Genomic DNA, 14,135 nt, shown 5'->3' with positions numbered 1-14,135 from the left:
CGACATGTTTGGGAGCCAGGAACAGAATTCTCCCACAAAATGGTCGCCACCTGTACAGACACAAGCTAGAAAGGAAGTGGGCCAGTTTGAGGGACAAATGGCAGGACGGGGGGGGAAAGGCGAGCTAGTCCTTCACGGGCGATTCTACATCCCTGTAGCTTCCTTTTCTTGAAGCAGGAAGGGGCGGGGAGAATCCCCGTTGTGGAAAAAGAATCACACAGCTACATATAACATGTAGTTTGCCTGAAAACACAACATACATGTAACCACTTGGGGAGCCAGGCATGTTTATTGTTATGTCAGTTGATGAAGATGATTCAACAACAGCCCCGACTCCCCAGATTTCAGAATGGATACTGTAGATTATGGACATCTAGTAAAAGTTGCCTCTACAAATGAGACCAGTCATTTTCCAGGCAGTTACATATACACCATGGTTACCAGCTGGTTATTCATAATCTGCATTCCTCCTATGATTCTACAGTCAGGGCGGCTGAAGAGAGTTCAGGGCCAGTACAAGTAATTTTGTTGCCTGAGGCAACCATTCCATGTACAGAATCCAAATGGAAGTGTACTCAATTTTGAAAACATTGGCAAGGGGACAACATCCTTCTGTGCAGGCTAGCTTAGATTGTGCAAAGCCAGGCTAGTTTAGGGGATTGGGAGTAATAGATGAAGAGGACAACTGCTGCCATCCACTGCCACCTGCCACCTGAGGCAGCTGTCTCACTCCTTCTAATGGTTGGGCCGGCATGCAAGCATTAAAAAGGGGGTTTAATCTTTCCAGTGTGTGTTTATGTGCTACATGGGGGTTCTAATGTATTTGATGATTGTCATAATGGAATTGGAGTGGTGGAGGATTAATCCAGATCAATTAATTGTGATCTTTTTTTGTGGCATCATTTTTTTTTCCCATATGGCAGGGAAAGGGGTTAGATTTTGATGAGGGAAATGACCTCCTCACCAGCTTTGATAAAATATATTCAACTATTCGTCTAAATTATTGCACTAGCACTATAGGATTCCCCCCCCCACACACACACTCTCGTGCCCTGTACCACCCCCCAAATCTGCTCTGAAGGGTTAGGAGAAACCCAGAATAAATGTGGCAGGGCACAGGGGATGAGAAAGGAGAATGTTTAGTTGTACATGGAGAAATTGTTATACTGACGGAATGTTCACCTTAGTGCTATGTTGAATACAACCCTTTGTCATACGCTCATCAGAACTTGCAGTGATTAACAGGCAGTCAATTTCTCTCTTAGCAACGAGTCTCGGTTTCAGTTTGCAGAAGCCCCAAAGGAACTTTATTAGGAAGAAGAAACACCATACAGAAAGGTTAAAAGCAGGAAGAGCTAAGTCAGAGAATCTGGCCATTGCGTGGCCCTCAGCCATCCAGAATGGGCACTCATGAAGTTTGCTGCTAAGTGATTTTGAAACGATGATTTTCATCTGCCAGAAACGGCAGCTGCCCATCCTGTTTCTGGAAAGGAGAGTGCTCTTCACTTCTTATCATCTGCTTTGCCTGTAGCAAGACAAGGTGGGAGAAAGAGTTAATGGACCCAAGTTACACATTTTGAAACCTTCTGTAGCACTCCAAGTCATAGGTGCCAACTTCCAGATTGAAAAATCTGGGATCGGCAGCTGCGCGGAACCGGAAGTTGCGCTGCTGCGGCCATTTTGGAACTGGGCAGAGCAGCACCGGGAGTCGCTTCTACACATGCTCTGCCCATTTCCAAAAGGGCCACAGCGCCAGAAATCGCTTCTGTGCATGTCCAGAGACTCCAGACATGCGCAGAAGGAGCCTCCTCGGGCCGGTAAGAATCTGGGGGATTTACGGGTTTTTTAAAAATCCGGGCTGCCAACAGGAAACGGCTGGAAAAACGGGGGTTTCCCGGGGAATACGGGAGACTTGGCAGCTATGCTCCAAGTCTACACCAATCATGGAAGGGAGGCTCAGTCACAGCCTCTGCTCTGACTCCAACCTTGGCCCTGCAAGATTATCCTCAGAAATGGAATTTCATTTGCCTCCTTAAAGAGGACCCTGAACTGCCTCAGCCTTGGCCTCCCACTTGCAGCCAACACGATCTCACAAGAGTTCGCTAACTTCTTGTGAGACTTCCAGGACCTCCTGTAGAAAGGGTTGCCATGGCAATGGAACTGGAACTGACTCCATCACACCACTTGTGGCTCTGAGGGGTGGTACTGTGCCTTAATAGGGCTACTCCATGTATTCCTGCTACTTCCTGTGAACAATTTTTTTTTGTTCCTCTTGCTGCCCAAGATGGTGGGTGGATGGGATAAGGAAGCAGCCAGGGCATGATCCCAAACACCAGTCAACCTGGAATATCACTTCCTTAGCTCCTTGCTCTTCTTGGTCTTATCCCAACTGAGTATTTAATTTTTCAGTGCATATCAGCAACACAGCCTCTGTTCAAAGCAGTGTTCTCTAACCTACTGAACTACAATACCCACAATCCCTGACTACTGGCTAAGATATCTGGGGATGATGGGAATTGTAGTCCAAAACCATCTGGGCACACAAGGTTGAGAATCGTCGTTTGAATGACTTATTAAGTGAATTTATTATCTGAATTACAGCAGAGGCAGGGAAACTGTTTCAGACAAAAGGAGAAATCCAAGGGCCATACTGGGCCTCCAGGCCTGAGGTTTCCATGCCTGCATTGCAGAAAAGCCAGGCAATGAAGCAGAAGTCAGGGGTTGCTTGGTGAGGGGTGAGGCTGAGGGAGAGGTGAGGAGACTGTGGAGCTATAGGCAGAATGGAAACTAGAATAATTTGGGTGAAACTGTGGCAAAGGCCATTCTCTTTTGGATTTAGCAGCCAGCCAAAAGCCCACATAATCTAAGGACTGATATAAAACTTGTAGCTAAAAAAATTGAAATAAGGAACAATAAAGTATTAGCAAAAATTTGGATTATAAAGGACATGCAAGGGGATTCATTAAAACACAAGGATCTACAAAAGGGGAGAGGGAAGTCAAAGGGAAATGTGCTTTGCTTTGTTTTGTTTTCTCTTATTTGACTCTTGTAAAATTTGAAAAACTCAAAAAAAGAAATATGTTTTAGGAAGCCCACATAATCTAGATTTTCGCCTGGCACATGTAGAGAAGATGAGTGGACAAGGGGCACCATGCCAGAGATGTCAGGGGGCCAATTCACAGCCCGCTTTTCTGTCACCATGAAATTCAACATGGTTTATGTGGGCTTGCTTAGACCTGCTTAGCTTCAGCAAAGTGGCCGCATTATCCTATGGCTTGTACTAAATGCTCCCTCAACCCGCCATGAAGAAGGAAGCCTCACCATTAGTCCCCGAAACACTTCCGGAGAAACTGTGGAGGGAAAAAAGAAGGAGAAGCATGTCAGACCAAATGTGCTTTGTGAAACAGTCCGCCTTCCAACCTGGGGTTGTTATTCTAAGTTAAGGAGAATTTGCCACTTTATTGGAGGTTTTTCAAACCAGTGTTTTTGCTGACACTGTCAGCAATTATTTTTCCAAAAACAGCTATGGGGGGGAAAACAGCTATTGGCTGAGTGGTTGTCTATCTCTTTCCCTCTGAGCTGCTCCTCTGAGCTGCTCACCTCCTCTTTGATACGTGGAGGGGGACAATATTGTCATCTCTTGTTTTTTGTTTGTTTTACTTTTGGTATTGCAGTTGAACAGTATCTTGGAGAGCAGAATTTTGAAATGAAAAAACAGCCAGCAAAGTTGCTCCTCCTGCCATTCCCAGTGCTGTATGAACTTTTGGTCCAGACCATAACTTCCTGCAGTTGCTCTGAGTAGAAGAACCAGAGTAACAAAGTTTTGTGGGAGATATTTGCGTGATTGAGCGTTCTGCCTACTTTGACCCAAAGAAAAGGTATGCAGTTTGATGGAAAGCTACATACCGAAGTACAAGTGGTAGTAGAGTCAATGTGAAGCAATGGGTGGAATGGAGCGTTAGGTTGGATGTGGGGTATACAAAATTAATTCCTTACTTAAGTATGAAGTGGGGACGCGGGTGGCGCTGTGGTTTAAACCACAGAGCCCAGGGCTTGCCGATCAGAAGGTCAGCGGTTCGAATCCCCACGACGGGGTGAGCTCCCGTGACTGGGTCCCTGCTCCTGCCCACCTAGCAGTTCGAAAGCACGTCAAAGTGCAAGTAGATAAATAGGTACCGCTCCGGCGGGAAGGTAAAGGGCGTTTCCGTGTGCTGCTCTGGTTCGCCAGAAGTGGCTTAGTCATGCTGGCCACATGACTTGGAAGCTGTCTGCAGACAAACGCTGGCTCCCTTGGCCAGTAAAGCAAGATGAGCGCGCAACCCCAGAGTCATCTGCGACTGGACCTAACGGTCAGGGTCCCTTTACCTTTTTAAAGTATACTATGGGTCAGGGAAGCCATGATATTTAAAGTTGGTATGATACTAAATGCATAGTGCAGATGGAACCAGTGCCACCAGATTCCACCCCGTATGGATTAATCTCTGTGTCTAGAGCTTTGTTTGACACAAAACCAGTTTTTCGGTTTTACAACATAGGAAGCCAGCCTCAAGCTTGAAAAGTTTATAGGAACAGAAGCGTGAGATTAGCTCCACAGCCTACATACTGTAGCTCCATCGTTCTTCCTCCTAATAATGGCCACCCAGGTGCCACGGGGAAAATGTGAAGAAATATTTATCTCCCTTTGATTGCAATCTTGTATTTGATGCATGAGCCTGGTCACCATAGGTGACAATGAATTCCATGCAGGTGAGTGATTAAACCAGATTCTATCCTTTCCGTGTGCTCAGCATGGAAACCACGCGGGATCCCCAGCACAGGGGAGTGGAGCTCTTTCCCAGTCAATACCAATCCCCAGTAGCCTAGTATTTATTGGCTGATTGAATGACAGGCTAGTAACTGTTGTGAGTTATTAAAGGCTGGGTTAATACCCAGCATCTGGCAATCAGAGACATCTGCTCTCTTCAAGCACTAGGTCATAAGAGACCTGTCAAGTGACCTACTGGAGATCTTGGCCATCCAAGAGCTGGCGGTAGGTCGAAATCTCTTGCTCCAGCCGGGACTTGATGTCCATCAGGGTCTTATAGTCGCTGTTCTGACGCTCCATGTCCGATCGGACCTCAACCAGTTGCGCTTCGATGTTGCTGATCAGCCCCTGGATCTGGCACAGCTGAGCCCCATAGCGAGCCTCCGTATCGGCCAAGGTGCCTTCCAGGGCAGCTTTCTGAGAAGAGAAGTGGTGTCGGTGAGAAAGGGTGTGTGGGTGTGCCAGAGACTGTCACCAAGATATGGGTGTGAATTTTAAAGAAGTGTTGTAAGCACAATGGGAAACTAGGCTGCAGTTCAGAGAACAGGCATCCGCAGCAAAATGGAAATGTTTGTTTGGAAGTCAATATTGAAACCCTCCCTGGGATTTGCCAAAGCCCTTGTCAGAACACCTTTCAGAAGCACTGCAGTGTGTTTACACAGCTATGCTGGCATTAGTTGGCCAGAATTCACCTGGTGTGGCGTTTTAATATATGCTAGGGCAGCATTGTGGGTTAAACCACAGAGCCTAGGTATTGCCAATCAGAAGGTCGGCGGTTCAAATCCCTGTGACGGGGTGAGCTCCCGTTGCTCGGTCCCAGCTCCTGCCAACCTAGCAGTTTGAAAGCATGTCAAAGTGCAAGTAGATAAATAGGCACCGCTACAGCGGGAAGGTAAACGGCGTTTCCATGTGCTGCTCTGGTTCGCCAGAAGCAGCTTTGTCATGCTGGCCACATGACCTGGAAGCTGTATGCCGGCTCCCTTGGCCAATAATATGGCAGTTACAAATGCAAATTAACTTAACACTATCATTTGCACTGTGCAACAGTTGTCTTGCTTTGAGATTAGCAGTAGCTTGCAGTTTCGGGGGGGGGGGGGAGCCCGCATTTGTAGAGAGACAATTAGGAAGTGGGTAAGTAATTTTATCCCAGTGTTTTCAACTTTCCCCCTCTCAGATCATACTGGTAGGGGGAATGTGTGCATGTGTGCAAGTGAGCATGCACATTCATTGTGTTCTAGAGCAGGGTTTCCCAAACTTGGGTCAGGGATGATGGGAATTGTAGTCAGAGAACAGTTTGGAGACACTGTTCTAGAGTAGGCACGTCCAACAGGGAGATCGTGGTAGATCACTGGACGTCTGTAGTAGATCACTGGCTCCCCCCCAAAGAAGAACAACTGTGGCTCCCCTTAAAAAAGCTCAACCTTTTTGCCCTGCAGCTTTCCTCCTCCCTAAAAAAAGCTCAACAACTTTGACCTGAACCCCCCAAAAAGAGGGTAGATCACTGCCAGTTTTTAACTCTGTGAGTAGATCGCAGTGTCTTTGGAGTTGGCCACCCCTGTTCTAGAGTTTCCATGTCCCTAAAGCATAAGGTGGCGCTGTGGTTAAACCACTGAGCCTAGGGCTTGCTGATCAGAAGGTCGGCGGTTCGAATCCCTGTGACGGGGTGAGCTCCCGTTGCTTGGTCCCAGCTCCTGCCAACCTAGCAGTTCGAAAGCACGTCAAAATGCAAGTAGATAAATAGGAACCGCTACAGCGGGAAGGTAAACGGCGTTTCCATGTGCTGCTCTGGTTTGCCAGAAGCGGCTTTGTCATGCTGGCCACATGACCTGGAAGCTATACGCCGGCTCCCTCGGCCAAGAATGCGAGATGAGCGCGCAACCCCAGAGTCGGTCACGACTGGACCTAATGGTCAGGGGTCCCTTTACCTTTACCTTTTAAAGCATAAGAAGAGCCTTCTGGACCAGGCCAATGGCCTACCTAGTCCAGCATCCTGTCATCGCAGTAGACAACCTGATGCCTGTGGGAAACCCACAAGGAGGACATGGGCACAACTGCCCACCTGTGATTCCCATCAACTGGTATTCAGAGGCCTACTGCCTACTATGGTGGAGGTTGACTCTTTCACACACACCCTACAAAAGGCAAACGCAACCCGTGACTACTTATTTCAGTACCCAAGCACTAGAAATAACCCATCACTCCTCCATGTACCATGCTGAGCTGAGACTGGAGCTCAATCTCCAGGCCTTGGAGGGTCCTCCTCAAGTCTGTGATCTCAGTCTTGCTGCTCTGAAGTTGCTCGGTGTTGACCGCGACTTCCCGACTCAGTTCTTCAGTCTGTGTGTTTAAGGGGAGAAATAAAGAAGAATATGTCAACATTCGCATTGAATTTATTCACACTGCGTTTGTTTTGTTATGGGCCCTTCTGATATCCTTTCTATTGTCCATTCATGGTGATTTGTGCTTACAGTGGCATGGGGACAATTCTACGTCAGCCCACTTTTAATACTCTTTGCACCTGCAAACGTTTTGGGGTGAATGCCCCCATTGCTTCCTGCTGAAATCCTGCAACTTTTCATAGCGCAAACGTCCCGTGGTGGAGGAAGTGTCTCCTGGTTTTGTTGCACTATAAGTGAAGAGTGCCCCCTCCAGATGACAATAATGCAGTAGCGTTGGGGAAGCATTGCATAACAACCAGTAAGGTGGAAGGATGGTACAGTATACATCCAAAGTTAATGCACTATAACATGTTGCAGAATACACCTGCAAAAAAAAAAATTCACCAGTCTACATTTGCATTTTATTGCACTGTATTCAGCCGTGCAATTTTGTGGACAAGTTCACAGCAGCCCAGTTTTCTTCTGCTAAATTGTTTCTCTTCGTTTGTTTTTTTAAAGACCTTCCCTCCCCCCCCTCTCTCCCAGGCTTTTCCATCTCACCTTGGTGGTAAACCAAGCCTCGGCGTCCCTCCTGTTCTTCTCAGCCAGCTTCTCATACTGGTCTCTCATATCGGTCAGAGCCCTGGTGAGGTCAATGCCAGGAGCAGAGTCAAGTTCAACGCTCACTTGGCCTCCCACTTGCCCAGACATGGAACTCATTTCCTGTAAAGAGAGACCAAGGCATAGGCATTCATTGCAGGTGTGTCGGCAGATCAACAATCCCTAACAGCTATCCTTTTATCTAGGGATAGGCACGCTATTCCACATTCCCTTTGGGCTAACACAGGTATTATCTGAGGTTGTCTGGAAAGAAAGAGAGAGTGTGTCATAAAATCATACCGGTAGAACTGTAAAGCTGGAAGTGACCCCGAGGGCCATCTACTCCAGCCCCATGCAATGCAGGAATCACAGCTAAATAATCTCTGAGAAATAGCCACCCAACCTCTGCTTCAACATCTCCCGTGAAGGAGAGTCCACAACCTTCTGAGTTAGTCTCAGATTGTTGGGGGGAACGGTCAAGGGGGTATCAGGAAAAACTAGGGGTGGTGTTCAACCAAGTCTAACTCAGAGTAGACCCATTTAAGTTAATGGCCCCAAGTTAGTAGTGTCTTCACTGGGTCTACTCTGAGTAGGACTAGTGTTGCATGCTATCCTTTATCCACTGTCCTTCCTTGGAAGCGAAAGTTGCATCTTCCTGCTCCTCGATCACACTCCTCCTTCCCTTGAAGACGTGGAAGTGGGGGCAGCGCCAGAAGCGTGCTTTAAAATGAGAGACTTCCTATGCCCACCCGCCCCTCATTCCCCAGCATGCTGCCCTGCAGTGTGTCAAGGGGCAGGTCAACAGAGAGAGGAGAGACCATGCCTATGTCCTCTCATCTCGCCATGCAGCTCTGCTGCTATGCCCTCCTCCACCACGGAAGGGTGTGCGTGGGAGTGTGCTTTGGCATCTGGTGGAGGCTGGTTTTGGGGGGTGGCAGAGGGTGGCAGAGGTTGGTAGAAAGCCAAGAATTCTTCTCCACCTTGTATGTGGCCCTCTGTGCATGATGCCTCACCGTACGTTCAATCTGAGGCCTCAGTAATGAGGAATAGACGATGGTACTGTGAGCCCACTACATCTGGAAGGCAACAAGCTTCCCATCCCTCTCTATTTCAGAGTCATCCTTCTTATCCCCCTAACATCTGGCAATCTGAAACTGCTTCTGCAGCAGGGCCTTCTCAGTTATGGCTCCCTGGTTTTGGAACTTGCAGATATGTCTGCCCCCTAGCGCCTTTTCATCACCTAATGAAGATGGATCTGTCCCACTTGGCCTTTGATGATTAATGAGATGGGTTCACCCATCGCTGGATGTTGATGTTCTGTGCTGCTGTGGGTTATTTATGGTGGCAATGGCAATGGTGGCTTTATGGTTTCATTGGTGGTCTTCTAATACTGAATTTTACTTACTCTAATCCTCTACTCTACTTTTAGAAGTGTGGTATATTATATTATTATATTATTAGTATCAGAAACAGCAACAGCAACAATAAACTAATAATAAACAACAAATTGTCATTTTGTTGCATTATTGTTACGCCACCATACTTCAAAATGATGAATGCTGTTTTGCTTTACCTCCTCGTGGTTCTTCTTAAGGTAAGCCAGTTCCTCCTTCAGATTTTCAATCTGCATCTCCAGATCAGTTCTAGCCAAGGTCAGCTCATCCAGGACTCTGCGCAGCCCATTGATGTCAGCCTCAACACTCATGCGCAGGGCTTGCTCAGACTCAAACCTTTTAAAACAAATCAATGCCAGCAAATGACGATCAATTGCTAAAATCTTCTGAGCTGGCTTAATCTAATCACTGTGAAATGTAGAGTGCCAAGAAAACTAGTCTTCCCCCACATACTCTGGCATAATTGCTCGATATACTCTGGCATAATTGCTATGCCCTAATACTAAGGTCATAGATCCACAGTTAACCCATTTCTATTTCTCTGCCTATGAAAAGTTGTCTCACTTGGTTTTGAAGTCATCAGCCGCCAGCCTGGCATTATCAATCTGCAGGATAACCTTGTTGTTGTCAATTGTTGCTTCAAGGATCTGCAAGAGAAGAGGCGACCCATGTTGGGTTATTTGCTTTCATATGTATTGTAAGTTTTCTCTTTTTAAAAAAAAAAAAAAGTTTGGTGGCCATGGACACACATTGATTGATTTGCTTGTAATGATGTGTGAAAGGTGTGACTCAGCACATTGTGGAGGGGAAATGGTCTTCTGAATGTGCATCATCATTGCTCCTTATTACATCCTGAACAAAGCTGGAACACTCAGGGCCGGCCCTACCATGAGACAAAGTGATGCAGCTATGTCAGAGGCCTAATGCTGAGGAACAGGGAATGAACTGAGCTTTATGTGCCTCCAGTGATGGCTGGCACCCATTGGGGCTAGTATTGCAGAAGGCTGGGAGATCAACAGTAGGTGCAGCCAGAGCCAATGGCAGACGGAGCCACTCCCTGATTGTTGTAAGAAGGCAGGCAAGTGGGAGCTAGTTGAGGGCAGACTGAGGTTGGAGGGGCAGCTCCCCATTTGCCTATATGAACCAGCTTCCGCTGTGGGGCACATTGTCTGGCCTGCTCTCCTGGGGCAGTGCAAGATGCTGTCCTGTCGCCAGCATCCAAGCACGATACAAAACCACCAATCTGGTTGACTTTGGCAAGTGCAATGTGGGAGGTACCGCCTTCCCTTTTGCACCAGGCAAAAAAAATGTCTTAGGTCAGCCCTGGATTCACTTGTTCGCCCAGGTCCATAGCATCACGTTACCTACTGATTTTTCCATAACATAATGATGTGACTCAGCCTACATTACCACTTGGAATAGGCATGTGATTCCTGTGGCCTTCCAGATGTGATCAGGCCCATCCATCCCAGCCAGCATGGCCTGTGGTCAGGGATTCTGGGAGCTGTAGTCAACAATATCTGGAGGACCATAGGTTCCTCATTCCCATTTTAGAATAATACCAGCTCCACCAGATCTGTGACTGGCCCAGCATTGTTCTCCACCCTTAGATTATGTTGTGACAGATCCCAAACTCATAGGCTGAATAATTCACAGTGACATCTGTAAACTGTCAATGGATTGACATCTTTACTCATCCCTCACCCACATTCCACCAGAATCTACCCTAAGCTCTGCCCATAGCCTGATGGCTTTGACCCAGCTCTATAGGTGATGTGCTACTGTAAGTTCCTTGCTGGCTCTAGTTTCTTCCAGGCCCTGCTCAGGAACCTGAAGGGTAAAAATGAAAAGTGACAAGCCTGCTTGGGAGGCGATGGTCATGAACTCTCAAGGCTGGTGCAGATTTCCTTACAATAACTGTTTGCTTTTGTGCTTCTCCGTGTGTGCCTTGAGGGCGTGTGTGCTTCATTCATAAACAAACTCCCATTGTGTGCCGATGACTCTGCTAGAGCAAAATAAATCTTGTCTTGTACACAAAGAGAGAAGATTACGGTGCACATAGCTTAGTCAACATCCACAGTTTCCTTGACTATTTTTTCCCCCTTTTCGAAATAACAGCAGGTTCAACCACAGGTCCTCGAACAAAGCCACAGCAGTCTTGCGGTAACAAGGTTGACTTCAGAACCAAGAGGCCTCTGCTGTGGAAGCAGTTCATGTCTGTGTGAAACTTCTTGGTAAGTTAGGGTGGTGATGCATGAAGGGTGAAAGAATCAGGAGCAGGAGTAGGGAGAAACAAAATATTTTAAAAAATCCTTCCAGTACCCATAGAACCTTAGAGACCAACTAAGTTTGTCATAGGTATGAGCTTTCGTGTGCATGCACAGGAAAGCTTATACCTATGACAAACTTAGTTGGTCTCTAAGGTGCTACTGGAAGGGTTTTTTTAAATTTTGTTTTGACTACGTCAGACCAACACGGCTACCTACCTGTAAGGAGTAGTGAGGACACTCTTTCACCCTATCCACCAGAGAGAGCACAGGATTTAAACTTCACGGAGACAAAGGCTTAAATATTAGGAAGAACTTTCCAGTTGCAAGAGAGGTTCAGAACTAGAAAAGTATTTATCTCTCATAGGCCGTGTGCAAGATGGATGTGGTAAAAAAAAGCACTTACAGCTAGGATGAAGAACCTAACACCCTCCTGATATTGTTGGACTACAACTCCCATCATTCCAAGCCAGCATGGCTGATGGTCACAGGTGACCCAAACACCTGGAGGACCATGAGTTTTCCACCCACCACGGCTGCTAGAAAAGCAATGCTCTACCAAAAGAATTGCAGCTGACGGTATGTATCCATAACTGGTTCTGGCTCACCCAACATATTATTCCATGTGAGAGCAGACTCAGGATGTGGTGAAAATACCTCTCAGTCTCCATCCCTGACCTTATGGCATGGGAAGGGATAATGCCCAACCTCATGTGGGAAGGTATGAGAGACAGAGTCTTAGGAGCATAAATCTAGGCAAATAAATTCCCACTCAGTTCTAAGATGGATTGTGAACATTGGCTTCTAGAATTTGATATTTGGTGGTTGCTCAGCCAAGTTCCAATAGGAGCTATCAAGGATCAGAATACTGCTGAACTGAAGGCAGTGCCTGCAATAGTTTCACATAGCTGTTGTCCTAGAAAAGGTAGCCCAGCGTAACCAAACTCTGATAATGCCGGAGGGCATTAATAACTGAAGCCAGACATTGTTTGCTGCAGTCTTGGAGCCAGGAAGCAAAACAGATAAGGAAACTGGCTGTATTCAAACAGTTTCCATTGCAATCAGACAGATAAAGAGATGGATTGCATTGCATTCTGGTGCTATGAACACACCAGAATGGGCAAAATGACTGAATTTGCAGCAATGCACAGAACAAAACTGTTTGCAAATGCAACATCTTGCAGCCACATCTTTCCAATAAGGGCTGGGGGCGGGGGGGGGGGGACCTTTGCAGGGCTAACCACTGCAAGGGCAACCAGCACATATATTCTCCACAGAGGAAAGGGGGCTAAATGGAAATTATTGCTAAAAAAACAGCATGTGGAATTAATCCAGTGTCACTTCCTGGTTGAGACAGGTGCAGCTGCAGTATTTAAAGCCTGGCTTTGATTCTTGTCTCATTCACCCAGTTGTGAAGATACTGCACCAGCCCTGTGCCGTTCATCTAGTAAGGGAGGCTACTGTGATGCCCATCCTCAGTAGGACAAAACTGAGGTGCAAGTATCTGAATTGCAGCCTTTTCATTGTGCAAGCTCTTACCAAACATGCACAATCACCCAAGCTAGGTTGCCACTTTACAGATGGAAATGCTGAGAGGTCGGGACTTCCTAACAGGACCTACCCAGCTCAGCTATTTGCATGGTTGGTGGAGTTCACAGCTAGGCCCTTGCTGCCTGCCGAGCGCTCCATGTCCCCTCCCGGCATTCGGCTTACAAATGTGAAGTCCTACCTTGTCTCTGAGGTCTTCGATGGTCTTGTAATAGTGGCTGTAGTCCCTGGATGGGCTGGTGGGAGACTGCTTCTGGTGCCACTCTCGGATCTTGACCTCCAGCTCTGTGTTGGCTTCCTCCAGAGCGCGCACCTTGTCTAAGTAGTTTGCCAGGCGGTCGTTCAGATTTTGCATCGTGACCTTTTCGTTTCCGGAAAGGAGGCCGTCGTTGCTGCCGCCGAAGCCACCTCCAACACCTCCCCCAAAGCCCCCGCCATAGCCCCCGCCATAGCCCCCACCATAGCAAGCCCCGGCTCCTCCGCCATAGCCAAGCCCTAGGCCTCCTCCAGCCCCAGAGGAGACGAACCTAGCAGAAGACATGGAAATGCCCTGGCCTCCAGACCCGCCATGGATGCTTGGAGCTCTGAAGGAAGACCCGCCATACCCCCCACCAGAGACGGATTGCCTGAAGCTGTAACTGGCCATTGAGAGGGGATTTCTGAAAGCAGCTCTTTGGCAAGTGTGTGTTCTGGACGCAGAAATGTGAGCAACGCTTCTCTACATGCCTCCTTTTATGTCAGCCTCTGGGTTGGGGGTGGGGTGGGGGTGGGGAGGGTTGTCCACCCAACAAAGCTGATATGTGAGTCCTCTGGAACGGACCAGCCCTAAACCCTCATTGGTCAGTCAGCACGAAGTGGGATGTGTTTCTTTCCCAAGTGTTTGCAAAGAAACTGCATTTTCCTCCCCTCCCCTCCCCTTTTCCCCTTTGTCTTACCTTGCTGTGTGTCCCCCCCCCCCACGCCAATGAAAGGTGTGATTCATGGTAGGTGGCTTTTGGCTCAGGGGAAAGGCATTGGTAAAACCTAGATGATAGTTTACTTAAGACGCAGCTAAACCCTTGAGCACACACACCTGTCCGCGCACACACACCTGTCCATACACACACACACACACACACGATCCTTTGTAGGAGCAGTTTGGGTG

The 14,135-nt window shown here is 47.6% G+C and overlaps 1 protein-coding gene across 1 annotated transcript; it reads right to left on the bottom strand.

Moving 5' to 3' along the window:
* Positions 1-1,278: 1,278 nt before the first annotated feature.
* On the bottom strand, positions 1,279-13,681 carry LOC118094774 (keratin, type I cytoskeletal 19). The gene is made up of 8 exons (XM_035135431.3): positions 13,173-13,681; positions 9,741-9,823; positions 9,356-9,512; positions 7,744-7,905; positions 7,016-7,141; positions 5,001-5,221; positions 3,322-3,350; positions 1,279-1,525 (listed from the first exon to the last, which is right to left on the bottom strand). The coding sequence occupies exons 1-8, from the start codon at positions 13,635-13,637 to the stop codon at positions 1,503-1,505; spliced, it is 1,266 nt and encodes a 421-aa protein (XP_034991322.1). The 5' UTR covers positions 13,638-13,681; the 3' UTR covers positions 1,279-1,502.
* Positions 13,682-14,135: the final 454 nt, after the last annotated feature.

This window comes from Zootoca vivipara, chromosome 12 (assembly GCF_965207765.1).
Source record: "Zootoca vivipara chromosome 12, rZooViv2.hap1.1, whole genome shotgun sequence".
NCBI lineage: Eukaryota > Metazoa > Chordata > Lepidosauria > Squamata > Lacertidae > Zootoca > Zootoca vivipara.
Note: the sequence above shows the minus strand (reverse complement) of the source record. Positions and strands in the feature narration are given on the sequence as shown.

What these genes read in the sequence shown, in the direction of transcription:
- LOC118094774 (XM_035135431.3), bottom strand. Translation starts at nt 13,637, where the DNA reads ATGGCCAGTTACAGCTTCAGGCAATCCGTCTCTGGTGGGGGGTATGGC. An exon ending in GCTGATGACTTCAAAACCAA is followed by an intron (nt 9,513 to 9,740) that starts GTGAGACAACTT and finishes TTGTTTTAAAAG; the next exon opens with GTTTGAGTCTGAGCAAGCCC. An exon ending in TCCAGTCTCAGCTCAGCATG is followed by an intron (nt 5,222 to 7,015) that starts GTACATGGAGGA and finishes TTCTCTTCTCAG; the next exon opens with AAAGCTGCCCTGGAAGGCAC.